This window comes from Penaeus japonicus, unplaced genomic scaffold (assembly GCF_977035675.1).
Source record: "Penaeus japonicus unplaced genomic scaffold, GWHDUDI00000001_assembly GWHDUDI00000032, whole genome shotgun sequence".
Classification (NCBI taxonomy): domain Eukaryota; kingdom Metazoa; phylum Arthropoda; class Malacostraca; order Decapoda; family Penaeidae; genus Penaeus; species Penaeus japonicus.
The window spans coordinates 2,387,347-2,401,310 of record NW_028234434.1 but is presented as its reverse complement, the minus strand read 5'-3'; the positions used below and the strand labels follow the sequence as shown (position 1 = coordinate 2,401,310).

The window sequence follows — 13,964 nt, the reverse complement described above, 5'->3', positions numbered from 1 at the left end:
CTGTGATGGTGAGAGATGCAAGACTACTTGAAAGATTTGATTTTAACCAGTATCACCAAAGACTTGACTGGGGGTTATTTGGTCAGTAGAAAAGCAGTGTTTTCCCCCCCTAATCCCTACCGTCTGGGTCCAGATAGCAAGGCAGGCCATGGAATATCTCTGGGAAATTGCAGGTTTAAGAATAACACAAATTGAAATGGTGGTAGTCTTGTTCTATAAAAAAAAAAAAAGTACTTGCTCTGTCCTGCTGTAAATAAGTTGAGGATGTCTATATTCCAGGGCGGGCGTGGGTCACGAGAGGCGCAAATTTGACCATATATGTAGTACAGGGTGGGAGGAATCTATTGATGCCAATATCATGTTATTTAGTAGGGAGGCACCATTCTGAAAATTTACCATTTTAATAAGAAAGTCGTCAATGTTTTTATCATTTGTATTTCATATGTTTAGGGGCCCTTGAGCTCCCCCTAAAGTATTTTAAAGTATTAGTCTGTGATGAGTTCAACCTGATAGTATGTCAGTGTTGAGTAATCAATGCAGCCTCCATGCCCTAGGTGCTCCAGAAAAAGCCAGCAAGCCTCTACCATGTATATTTTGAGTCCATATTTGATGATAGATCACCAGGGAAATTTATCTCAATCTTGCTGAAATTTACTTGATTGAGGTTTTTGGCCTTTTCAAACAGCTGACAGGTATGCTATTGTAATTGGTATATGAATCCAAGGCATATTTCTTCAGAATACTGAAGTATGAATTCATGCTTGCTAAGTCATGACAGTAAATGTATATGCTCATGTGTGTTTGACACAAATGGAATGAATAATAGACCTTTATTCTATTGACGATGGGGCTAATTTGGCTGTGCTTTGCTGGTGTGTATTCCCAGATCACGGAACTTGCTTTTGTGGTACGACTCAACACCTCTGTGCTTCATTACTATTCTTTCTTTTTTTTTTTGCCAGTTTTTACAGATTTTTCATAATCTGAGGTAAACATTAGATATTTGATCAGGTATATCAGAGTTGTAATACATGGAATACATTTATGGGAGATTTAAAATGGGTTTGTTACAATGTTGTAATTATATTTACATTAGGGAAATATACTTATGATTATATACACACTGTTGTTAGCATTGTAAGAGGAAAAAGACTCTTGCTAATAATTCTGCTGGTTGTGATACCTGGAAAAGTACACAAAGTGGGAAACTATCGTAATCATAATATTAAATTTTGTTTTGGTGCAACAGAATTAGAGTACTTAGACAAATGCAAACTGACATGCTATTGAGATAATGTTTTCTTTTCTTTTCTTTTTTACAAAAATGGCTACAACTACATTACTTTAATGCCTGTATCTATCAAATTGGTTTGTACACTTACATGACAAAGGTGATGCATATTCTCAATACAGGGATCACCTAGAAGAGTCCAAGAGGTCTCATGATCAGCCTGAGGTCACAAGAGATATTGGAGTCGTCTTTCTAGAGTAGTGAGCTTCTACCTGCATACACATCTGCTTTTTTCATGTTCCTCTGATAGCAGTTTGTGCCTAACTGCAGCAGAAGTTTCTGCAGAAACACTTGTTCTGATGGGGGGTTGAATAGATAGATAAGATGGTAAAAATGGTAATAAAAAGGACAAACTTATAAAGAGCAGAGTGCAGGATTGGTGCTCGAGCCAGGGCATTAAAACTTTTTGCTTGCAAATATGAATACTGGTATTGTATAGTATGGTCACTGTTCAGTTTAATATAAACTCGACCATATAGTTTTGGCAACGAAAACAACTTTTTCTTTTGACAAAAGTTTATTTTTCTAAATAACTGAGCTACCCTGGGCACTACTATAATTAGTGGTAAAATGATGTTCCAGGTAACAACACACCATTCTTTTATAGGCAAGTTGTCAAAAAAGTGCATTTACAGAAGTAAATTGAGTTTAGGGTCTTCTTCTTTTTAATGTGTTTCTCTGCTCATATGGAATTAACTCATTCTTGATATTTTATCATATGAGGTCATAACTGTCAAGTCTGTGGGAGGCTGTGTTTGTTAATATGAGTGTCACTCATGCTTGGACCATTTGCTGTTGTGTAAAACTTATTACTATATTTTATCTAATACTCCCAGTTCACAAATGCATGATTTCAGAATGATAGACATTGGGCATTTATAACATAATATTTACATTTTATACTGTGTGCTTTGAGTTGTAGATAATGTTATTTTAATTTATAGTAGTTAGTTCCTTATAACTAAACTTAATTGAGACAGAATTTTAGTTTCTCTTTGGATGGTCTTTAGATGTAAAGGCTCTGATGTAGACCCTGTGGGCAGATTCTTGCATGTGAGTTTGCATGAATTTCAGCCCCTGATTGACTTAATTGAGTGTAAATGAGTTGATTCACCTAACTTATGAAGTATGTTGTATTGTAATTTGTTTCTGATTATCAAAATATCACTACTTTATATTTCCTGTCTGTTTCCCACCTTTTTTTTTTTTTTCCCAATTTCACTCTTATTAACCATAAGCTTTTTATATCAAAGGTTTATTTATAAGGTTGGTGTAAAAGAATTATCTTTCGTTTTACTGAGTTTTCATGTGACGTATCCCATGAATCATAATTTGGTATGTGTTGGAAGTATTTGAGTTATATCATTACATATGATTTATGAATATACTTTATGTGCAGAGATGTGAAATGTGAGAAATTGAATTGATTAACCAGTTGGGGAGATATACTCTGCAAAGGACATGGTCATTAGAGTTTAAATTTTCAAGGTTAGAAAAAGAAGTCTACATAGATAAATTGCAATGCAAAAGTATAGGATCTAGTAGGAAAATCATAATTGTTTGAGAGTGCGCATCAGAGATGTGAGTGAGAGTACGTGCGTGTGCGCACGTGTATGTGTGTCCGCGTGCAAGAAATTTATAATATTCTTGATTTTGTGAATAACTTAAGTGATGTAGAACTAAATGACGTGTGTGTTTGTGTGCGCGCTTGTGCGTGTGCGTGTGCATGTGTGTATTCAAGAAATTTATAACATTCTTGATTTTGTGAATACCTTAAGTGATGTAGAACTGGCAATACTATCTTCATTTGTCTTGTCGTTATGAGAGTTTATTTTGCTGTACTTGCTAATACTAGCCAGCAAATAACAAGGTGGCCTTATACAGAAAGATTAGAACAGAGTGTATCTGTGTATAAGAAAAACTCTCTAAAAGGATTTTTTTTATGTTTGTAAATGCTCCTTATATAGTTTATGGGTAATATATATATATATAATATATATATTATATAATATATATATATATATATATATATAATATTTTTTTTTTTTTTTTTTTTTTTTTTTTTTTTTTTTATAGGAAATGTTTATAGGGTTCAAGTTATGTGATTATAAAATACAGTTCAAACTTATGGAATTTAACTATCCTGTGATTTTATAGTACTGGTTTAGCATTTCCCAATTCTTATTTTTTTAGATACATTTTTCAAAAGCACTTGAGCTATGGCATGATAAAAACTGTTTTAACATTGATAATAAGCTGAAATATTCTCAGCATTGAGTATTTACAAGAACTAGATATATGTGAATTTCTGCCTAATTTTTCTGATTTCTGGCTAATCATGAAGTAAAATTTAGTTTTTTGTTTCTAACTGGGGTTTGCAGAGGTGGGCGCACAGTAATTAAGTTGACGGGATTAGTTATGTAGTTAAGAGTAGCCCTTCTTTCATTGACCAAGTCAATGTAGTTGATGTATCTTTTTAGAAGGGGTTATATCCTAACAATGTTCTTCTTTATTTTTCTGGCTTGACTACCCTGCCCACTCCCCCATTCCCCCATTGTCATTCTTTGCATTAAGTCCATTTTCCATCTGTCTTTACACCCATCCTTCCCAGACATGTAAAATCACTGTTGGAAGTGCAGCTATAGTAATGTTCTCTATCAATTCTTTGGATTCGTGGTATTCTTGGAGTGTCAGTAAAAATGACGTTCAAGTACTTTTTTTTATTGAATGTGATCTAGATTTTTTTTCTTTTCATCCTAAAGCTCTTGCCTGGAGTCTATAATTGTGATGTATATTAATATCATATTATAAATGTTAAAATGCTGTGTTAGCTGTATATATTCAAAATTGTTCTCATTTTATTATGATTATCATTATTTTCTTTGGTTTCTCTTTTTAGGTTATAAGATAAACTTTGGTATTGAAACATTGAGATATTTTACAGCATGGTTATTTTTGTCTACAGCTGTGGAACAAGCACTAAGAAGAATAGAAACACCTTGACAAGATCTGAGTAGATTTTGAAGATTATGGAAATGGATGCAGTTGAAAGTGTGGCATCAGGAGAGAAGAGTCAGAAAATGGAAGACCAAAGCATGTCAGTGGATAAGGAGGAGGAGGAAAAGGAGATGAAGAAGTCGCCCAAACCAGCCAGACAGCGGAAGAAACGACTTATTAATCAGTTGAGAGAACAGATGGAATTCTACTTCAGTGCAGCCAACCTCAGTAAAAATCGCTCCATGGCACGATTTTATGAGAATGGCCCTTATATCAGTCTGGCAACTTTTTGCAACAAGTTCAACAAAATTAGGGCCATGACAGATGATGTAAACTTACTCAGGAAAGCAGTTGAAAAGTCAGCAGTTCTAACACTTTCAGAGGATGGCCTTATGGTTAAGAGGAAAGAGGAAGTAACTAAAAAAGCAAATGAAACTGAGTGCACAATTTATGTTGAAAATATTCCAGCTCACGTGGATCATGATTGGGTACGACAGATTTTTTCACAGTATGGCGTTATTGACTATATCTCCTTGCCTCGTTACAAACATTCTTGCAGACCAAAGGGATTTGCTTTTGTTGAGTTCCAGAGTCCAGAGATGGCAGATCTGGCACTGGAGTCGTTTGGTGCCGAGAAGTGCCGGATACCAACAGACATTGACCCAGCCCAGCTCCAGAGTATCAAGAATTTTGAACAAAATTCTGAACCCGTAAATAGTGCCAATGAAGCAGTTCCAGATAAAACTAGTGATGGAAATAAGACTGTGCCAGATGAGTTGGAAGATGCTAATAATGTTATGGAGGATAATGTAAATGTTAAGAGGAAGAGGACAGATTCTGAAGAGGGATGTGAGGCTGAGCAGAGTGATCCCAAAAAAATAAAACCTGTGGAAGGAGATCTTAGCGATACCAGCAAGGATGGTGGGGGAATTTCAGCCAGTGAAGAACAAGGAACAGGCGAGAAGAAGAGTAAGAAAAAGAAGCGTAAGCGAAGCAAGAAAGTGAAAGGGGATGAAATAGAAAGTATTTACCTGAAAGTTATGTCTAAAAAGGAATGGAAAACACTGAGAAATAAGTATTTGAATATGCAAAGAGAAAATATGAGAAATCTGAAGCAGAAAGTAAGAGAAATCAGAGATCAGAGACAATCTATGTACAGCAATTACAGATATGAAAATCCAAATATGGCAACAGAATCATCAGCACCATTTCAAAAACATTATAATGATAAGTCAGATGAACAGGGGAACAAGAATAAAAGTACCAAACCTGATTACATTCCAAATGCTATTATTAAAATAAGTTTTGAGGAGCCTCCTCAAGACCCCAAGAAATTGCGAGAAACTATACGAAAGGGAGGGGGTGACGGCGTGGCATATGTAGATGCCAGTGCCATGGAAAGGGATGTTTTTGTCAGATTCCTTTCAGAGGAAGCAGCAGGAGCATATAAGAAATCAGGATGTTGGAGCCGCATGGAGATTCTCTCAGGCACAGAGGAGGAGGAGTACTGGAATAACATCAACATTTGCTGGTCTAAGAGTAGAGGGAAGAGGAACAAGCAGACTTGCGATGGAACGACTGGCATTTCAAATCAGGAAAGGGGGAGAGAAAAGTTACTTCTGAAAGCCTTCCGAGAGTCTCAGAACACAAAACCATCTCAGCATATTGTGTTTGAAGATTGAAAGTTTGGACATTACCAAAGTCTAGCACTATCCAGTTCTTACCAGATCAGAGAGGATCAATGATGTTATTTGTAATTCAGGATTTTAATGTCATTGGTTATAAGTGGAAGATTTTTTTTATAGCCAAAAATTCACTACTTAGTAGGACTGAAATAATTTTTGAAATATTTTCATTATGAGACTTCTTGTATGTTACCACATATGTCGTTTTAGAAATCACCAATAAATCCATAATGAATTTGCATGTTTATTTTAAATGTACCTTCATCAGAGTGATAGGAGCCCAAGAGCAAACATGAACAATGCATTTCTAAAAAATATAAGCTTCAAAATTAACAATTTGAGAGCCGCAAAAAGGCTTGATCTTGTATTTTATAGATTAGAAAAACATCAACAACATTTAAAACAAAAACAGATAAAAAAAAGAGAAAATAATTGACATTGAACTGTTAATCTTGACAAAGTGTCACACAATCCAAATACCAAGACAAAGGACTATTCCATCTCCTTGATACCTTTTCTTAACTTTAGATCTGTTGAAACATGGAGTCCCTACATCGCTCGAAAAGCCAGATTTTTTTATTATCATTTTTGATGATTTTTTTATTATCATTTTTGATGATTTTTTTTATTATCATTTTTGATGATTTTTTTATTATCATTTTTGATGATTTTTTTATTATCATTTTTGTTTTCATCAGGAAATATTATTGTTATTATCATTGTTGATGTAATGATGACAACAACAATAAAAGTAGTGCTTCATCTGATTTTTTTCTTTGTTTCTCTCTTTTTGTCAATCTTGTTATTTATCTATTTTTATACATTTTTTTTTAATGTGCTACACTCATTATACTTGGGTTTTGAAGCATACAAGGCGGGAGGGAGGTAGCGGTTTCCTGGTTGTTTTGTGAAGCGGGTAGCAGCCATACTAGGGAGGTGAGGAGAAAGGGCATTGGGGATGAGGAGTGGGGTCTGTTAGGGAGTCGATTAACACAAGGCATTGTTTTGATAAATACATATATGGATTAGAGTATAGAATGATAGAATGTGTGCCTGCAGTTTACACTAACATCCTGAGCTTTGTATAACATGTCATTATGACACATTTTGGGTTTTGTAAGGAACATCCCCCATACCTCATCAGCATGGCTGCAATTTAGCTCAAATACTGGCTAGGTCTACATTCCCTCACTCACACATTTTGATGCTATGAAACTTAAGTGCACCACTCAGACACCAGAGTGGCAACTCTGCCTCTACTATGGATTTCTGTTCGCAGCTGAACAAATGTACATGCTTTTTGTAGAGGGGACAACGATGTTAGTCTTCTACTCTGCTAAAAGAATGTCAGTTACAACACAAAATATTGGTATCAGAGGATCATGGACCTCTGTTATTTACATCAGATAATTCTGAGAATTTAATGTACTAAATTCATATTATTTTGTGGCATCAAATATAGTATGGATTTCAGATTTGCTGTTGTTATAAATAATATCATACAAAGGTTCATATAATTTTTTCTTTCTTTCTTTCTGGTTTCTGTATGATCATGCATAAACAGAAATCATGGAAACCAATTAATACTCTATATTGAGATATATATTTTTGAAAAACTTAACTTAATTTTAATTTATATTTTACCAAGTTGCATGTGACATGAGCTGCTGTTTCATAAAAGAAGAAATAATTCTTGATTTTAAAAGTAATCACAGGAAATAGATTGATTTTGTTTCTGTATTTATTATATATACAATATTAGTGTTTCTTATATTTGCAGTTTCTGGTGCATGGCCTGACTGAGAAATGTTGGGACAAGTGCATGGATCGGCCCTCCACGAGACTCGAGTCACGCACTGAGAGCTGCATTACCAATTGTGTGGAGAGATTCATCGATTCAAATAACTTCGTTGCAAACCGTCTCCAGAAAGTTGCTACTTCATCAGGGATATAAATGGAATTCATGAACTAGTCTAGTGACAAAGCTATTGACCAATGCATATGAAAATTAGAAAGTGTATCATAAGTGTAGTGTGACATATTTCATATAAATTTTATGTAATAGGACAAGAAGGCTAAGAATATAATCCATCATGTTTTCAAGGATCAAATCTTTTTTGGATCGGCACAAAAGGAAGCTTTTCATTGGGGGAGCCATTGTTGGAGGTGTGGCCCTTTTAAGTAGGTATGCAGAGTACAAACTTCTACAGTGGCATGAACAGCAAACACGAACAATGCTTGAAAAACAAAAGAAACATCATCATTACGAAAATACCCAGAGAACAGCAAATGCAACAGTTATGAGTTTGGCAGGTAGCATGAGAGAAGTTGTTTGTAGAGAACTAGATACAGATGCACTCTTGCAAGCAGTGCGTGATCAGCCTGAACATAAACTTGCCATTTGGGAGCAACTGAAAGTAGTTGGGTTTAGTCGGGCAATCAGTGTGGTATACATATCAAGCTTAGTAGCTTCTGCTATACGGGTACAGTTAATGTTACTTGGAGGTTATACATATGGAGACCTGATACAATCAGGCCATGCTGGCATACCAATTTCCCAGGCTCTTCAACAAAAATATCTTGCAGCAGTCCATTATTTGGTGGAAGAAGGTATCCCTAGACTTGCTCACCATGTAACAAGAGCTGTGACTCGCATAGTCTCAGGGTTGCCATTGACTCGCTCCCTCACCCTTAGCCAGCTAGAAGCAATATACCAAGAGGTCAGGTTAATTCTAGCAGGGGAAAGTGGATCACATGAAACTGCTCAGGAGGGAGCATCATGTAAGCTTGATCATTGGAGCAAATATGTCCTTAAGTCTCCAGTTCCTCCAGAGGAAGATGGAGGAGAGGAACGAGTTCTTTATAACATGTTAATAGAAACAGTTGATGTTATAGATAGTGAAGATTTCAACATAGTTATGGACACACTAATACAACATGGTTTCAACCATCTTCTTGACCGTGTGGCAGATTTCTACCCTATGCCAAAGTCAGACTTCCCAAACAGTACCTCTGAGAATTGGGTTGACAATGTCAGTAGAAATTGTCCCGCAGGTGTCACTTCAAATGGGGACAGGGATGATGCAAGCAGGAATTTTGTAGCACAAAACATTTCAATTCTCAATGACTCTGTGCTTCCTGTGGCAAAACTAGTGCCAGTTTTCTCTGGTATAGTTCATGCAGCTCTCTCCCCTGCGCCCGGACAACTGCTTCAGAAGATTCTTACAGACAGCAAATTAGACACACTTGGTGCAAATGTATATGAAGCATTTGCAGTGCCTTTAGGACAAGGCGGAGAAAAAAGGTAGTATTTGTACTAATATTTGAACAACTTTTGATGGTTGTTACTGTGATCATGTAGTAGTACTGAAGTTTTGAAGGTAATAAAGTATTTTTCAAATAGTGTTTGGAACTGAAAAGTATGTTTTTCAGGTATTGTTTTGTTTCATTACTTGGAATTTCATGTACTTGATTAAGTTGCAGCTCAGCAGATTAAAAAATAAACTCTACTTGAAAAGTTATTTTTAGTATGGTATAAATAAACTTCACCGTATATATAGGTCATACATCTTTAATGAAAGTATGAAATGTTGTAAATATAAGTGTGCTTTGAAACATATAGAATGATCAATAAAATTGTCACTAATATTAACTTTTCTTTAATTAGATTCACAGTACCCATGATATTGAGCAAAAAGGTGAAAGTGATAGATTTTCAATTTAGCTAAGAATTGACAGTTTTACCTGAAAGAGCAATTACTAATAAGCAGTATTACTATGGGTAATCTTCTGACTTAATCAGTTATTGGTGTTTGAGGGAAATATCAAATATAACAATTCAAAAACTGGTTCTAGGTAAGGATTTTGCTCTTACTCTTTATCAAGTATGCATATTTTGGCAGCTGTCAGACAGCTTTGAATTGTTCACAGTATATATTTTTCATAGTAAGGAATGTGTGTAGCACAATGACTGAATTTTATTGTGTAATCATGGCAGTCTTGTGAATATTTAAACTGAATCTTTGTTTGGCTTTTTATGTATGCAATTTTTTTTTTACAAAGCAAGCATAATTACAAGCTGACCCTTTCAGGGTCTAATAGCCTCAATGAAAGCCTATTATTTAAATGTAGAATCTTACATTATCTTTGACTATTATTTAGAAAAAATAGTTACTTAATTAAGTTGATAAGGAATAGTAAAGAGATAATATTATGTACATATTACAGACATGAATGCAGTAAGTGGAGGGATTACATGTCTGGGACTCGCAGATGATAAAGCCTCAGGACAGAAATCACTAAACCTTGCAGTTGAAACCACATTTCTGAGAAATACTGTTCAAGTATTCCTTAGGGGAAAAAGGATGGACAGTGAAGAGATACAAAAAAATACTCAGACCATAGTTAGAACTTTCTCTACATTGGAAATTATGGTAAGTTTGATCTACGAGATTTGTAGGCAAAATTGGCATACTGTATTGTGTTAAGTCTTTATATATTTATTAGGTATGGTTATAGTTCTTCAGGTGTGCAATTAAACAAAAATGGATGGAAGAGCAGGAAAACATATATGCTGATAGCAATGTCCCGAGGAAGCAATAAGGCTAAAAGTTTTTTTGCGTATTTATTTTTTCTTGTGATTCCCTTTTTGTTTACAAATCACTGAGTGTGGAGGAATCAAAGTCTGATAAATGTTTCAGTCATACTGTGATTTATGTCAGGTATTATATACAGTATACCACATTGCTTATTTTCAGAACTGTGCTTTGCACAAGCAATTTTCAATTCAAATTGATTAATTATTGAGATGGCTCATCATCTAATTTCACACTTTGTTTCAAATTAATTAAGTTAAAAGTCAACTAGCGATGAGATTCCTGTGATGCCAAGGTCTAATTTTTGTGATAACACGATGTTCAATAGCGGCAACAACTTTGGGTAGATCCAAGAGGACTAATGGTAGAATGATTTTTTTCTATTTCATTTAAAACGTGGTTTGGTAGTTATTCAGTAACAGCTGATTATGTGAATTTATTGGACTGAATTCCAAACTGACGACACATGATGTTATCATATTGGTAGAAGTGAGAAAAGATAGCAAACGTAATCACTTATGAAATTTAATCAAAGGTCAATAACTGTCATCTAACACCTTTTGTTGCAGCTCACTTAAGGAGGAACTAAAGTTTTAGGTATATGGAATTTGTCAGCTATTCCACAACCTGTTTACGAAAAAGAATATGAATGTGGTTCACTATTTCCTTTTTTTATGGATCCAAATTTAAGTTATTTCAACATATTTAGTAATACTGCTCCTGTTTGTCGTCGTAGTAGTGTTTTTTTTCTTTTGTTTTTCCTCAGTAACAGGTAATGTATCATTGCTACAAGCAGAAGCTGTCACTTATGGTAGCCCTGGTCCACGCGTCCCAGAGGGAAGGATATGTCATTCATACCGATTATTCCATGGTAGCCCCTGGCAAAACATACCATGTGATACTATCTACCTGCATATCACGTCATGTTTAACTGCGACGCGCTACACGCTTCCTTGTTGCATTACCTTCCTAAGCCGGGGACCACCGACCACCGCCGTCGATTGCTGAAGCATGCTGGGCCTTTTTCTAAGAGGTCTTGGTATAGCCTGCCCTCGCAGATTCCACAGTGCTAGACTGAACGGAAGAGAAAATACCTCTGACTGGAGATTTCAAGTGAAAGGGAGCTAGGGCTCACTCAGAATAGTCACACTACTCTAGTATAACTCGGGGCCCCGAGATTCGCTGGATTTTTGCCCCAGCATTATAATCCAAAGGCAGAAATGTATGTATATATTTTTAAGATGCTCTCCATGAATTGGAGGTGCTTTGAAAATAGCAACAATTTTAAAATTACAGGATTTTATAGTATACTCTCACCATGTTGCATATTTATCATTACTTTGTAATGTTCCCTACAAGTACACTACCATCATTACTATGTGTAAAAAAAATATGCTGGAATTGTCTTAAGTTTCTCTTGAATGCAATACTTGCAACAAGGGCTTTTAACCAGCGCATATACTAGTTTAGACTTGACCTCAATTCTTATCACAGGTAGTATGCTCACCAACTTCAAACGCGCAAGTTGTAGGTCGAACTACGAGCTCCTAGGGTCATACTCACAGCACCTCGTAAAGTAAGGGTGCTCCCACTCTCGTAAGGTACGATGTCCCTAGAAGGTCGTAAATCTCCCATACTCATAACCGTAGTTCGATGGGATGTTCTCAGATGACAGAACCAATTCGAATTAACCAATCAACAGTCAGCCTTTTAGACGTAATTACCAAGTAGAGGCCACGGTTATTAGGGGGGAAGGAGCGAGCGAGAAAGAGAGAGAGAGAGGGGGGGGGGAGAAAGAGTTATAAGAGAGTGAGAGAGATATAGATGATAAGGGATAGATAGATAGACAGATAGAGAGATACAGATATATATATGTATATATATATATATATATATATATATATATATATATATATATATATATATATATTGAGAGAGAGTGAAAATGAGCGAGTCTCTCTTAATGTACGTCGTACAATTATAACTTTGATAATCAAATCACGTCTGGTAAATCTAATATCTAAATAAGTATTTATCTCCTATCAATAAAATTTCTCTTTTTCTCCTCTCATTTCCCAAAGCTTTATCGTGTATTCAGTATGTACTGTCGTTAACTCCATAGCGTAAATGACGATCGCATTGTACGCTGTCTTATTATTACTTATTATCTTTTTACAAGTGGCTTTAGAGAATGGAGATATTTGCCACACTCAAATGCAATATAAATTGATATAACGCCTAATTCTGTGACTGATACGGCCAATAAAACATAATCTATACATATCTCGCTTGCGGTGCAGTACGAGAGCTCGGGAGCACCTTCAGTTACGAGGTGCTGTGACGTCACGCGAGGGCGGTTATAAGTGTTGAGTATGACCCTTGGAGCTCGCATTTCGACTTAGGACATTCGTGGCCTGGCCGCGCGGGCTTACAATATCTTAAGCTGTTTTGAGTATCCGGCCCCTCTACAAGTATATTAGTAACGTGGCTTAGGGTGTGAAGAATATGGCCGAAACAGCTTTCTTTGTTTTATTGATTAAGCTTGAACAGTCGTATGTCCGGATGAGGGTTGCTCTGCTCCCCGAGAGGAGACTCTCTTCCACAATGTATGATTTAACTGAGAATATGTGTCAATCACGTGTTTTCTTGTGGCATGTGATATTTGGAATGTGATGATATATACCTTATACATATATCTTGCGAAGGGAAGGACAAAGCAACACTGATATGTCTAACATGATAGTAAGAGTGGGATACGAAGATAGGTGAAGCAACGAGCTTACTTATATGTATGTATGTGTGTATGTGGTAGGATATATATGTAACAACTAGGATGACATGAAAGATACAAATTACATTGATAATTGTATTATATAGAATACAATAGCAAAAGCATACATGTGCAAATTATATTCATTGGACATAATAATTACAGCATACATATTATATAAATACAAATGGTTATTGCAAAGTTTGCACAGAAAGAGAGAGAGAGAGAGAGAGATGATTATACATATAACTGGATGGATTGATTGATAGGCAGAGAGGGATACAGATATATATATATGTATATATATATGTATATATATATGTGTGTATGTGTGTGTGTGTTTGTGTTTGTGTTTGTGTTTGTGTTTGTGTTTGTGTTTGTGTTTGTGTATGTGTATGTGTATGTGTATGTGTATGTGTATGTGTATGTGTATGTGTATGTGTATGTGTATGTGTATGTGTATGTGTATGTGTGTGTGTGTGTGTGTATGTGTATGTATATATATATATATATATATATATATATATATATATATATATATACTGAGGAAGAGAATGAGTAAGTGTGTGTTAATGTACATCGTACATCTATTTTTCTCATACATTTAAGTTTAAAAGAATATTACC

At 35.4% G+C, this 13,964-nt stretch overlaps 2 protein-coding genes across 2 annotated transcripts in view; both read left to right on the top strand.

Annotated features, from left to right (window-relative positions):
* The window catches only part of Larp7 (La related protein 7), a 6,840-nt gene extending 631 nt beyond the window's left edge, over positions 1 to 6,209 (top strand). The window contains exon 2 of the mRNA XM_043031967.2: positions 4,257 to 6,209. Within this exon, the coding sequence (XP_042887901.2) occupies positions 4,321 to 5,970 (1,650 nt within the window). The 5' untranslated portion in view covers positions 4,257 to 4,320 and the 3' untranslated portion in view covers positions 5,971 to 6,209. The remainder of the gene's footprint in view (positions 1 to 4,256) is intronic.
* Positions 6,210 to 7,759: 1,550 nt separating this feature from the next.
* Positions 7,760 to 9,625, top strand: Pex3 (peroxisomal biogenesis factor 3). The gene has a single exon (XM_043031968.2). The coding sequence runs from the start codon at positions 8,067 to 8,069 to the stop codon at positions 9,279 to 9,281; it is 1,215 nt and encodes a 404-aa protein (XP_042887902.2). The 5' UTR covers positions 7,760 to 8,066; the 3' UTR covers positions 9,282 to 9,625.
* Positions 9,626 to 13,964: the final 4,339 nt, after the last annotated feature.

Excerpts from the sequence above, each read along its gene's own strand:
- Pex3 (XM_043031968.2), top strand. The coding sequence starts at position 8,067 with ATGTTTTCAAGGATCAAATCTTTTTTGGATCGGCACAAAAGGAAGCTT.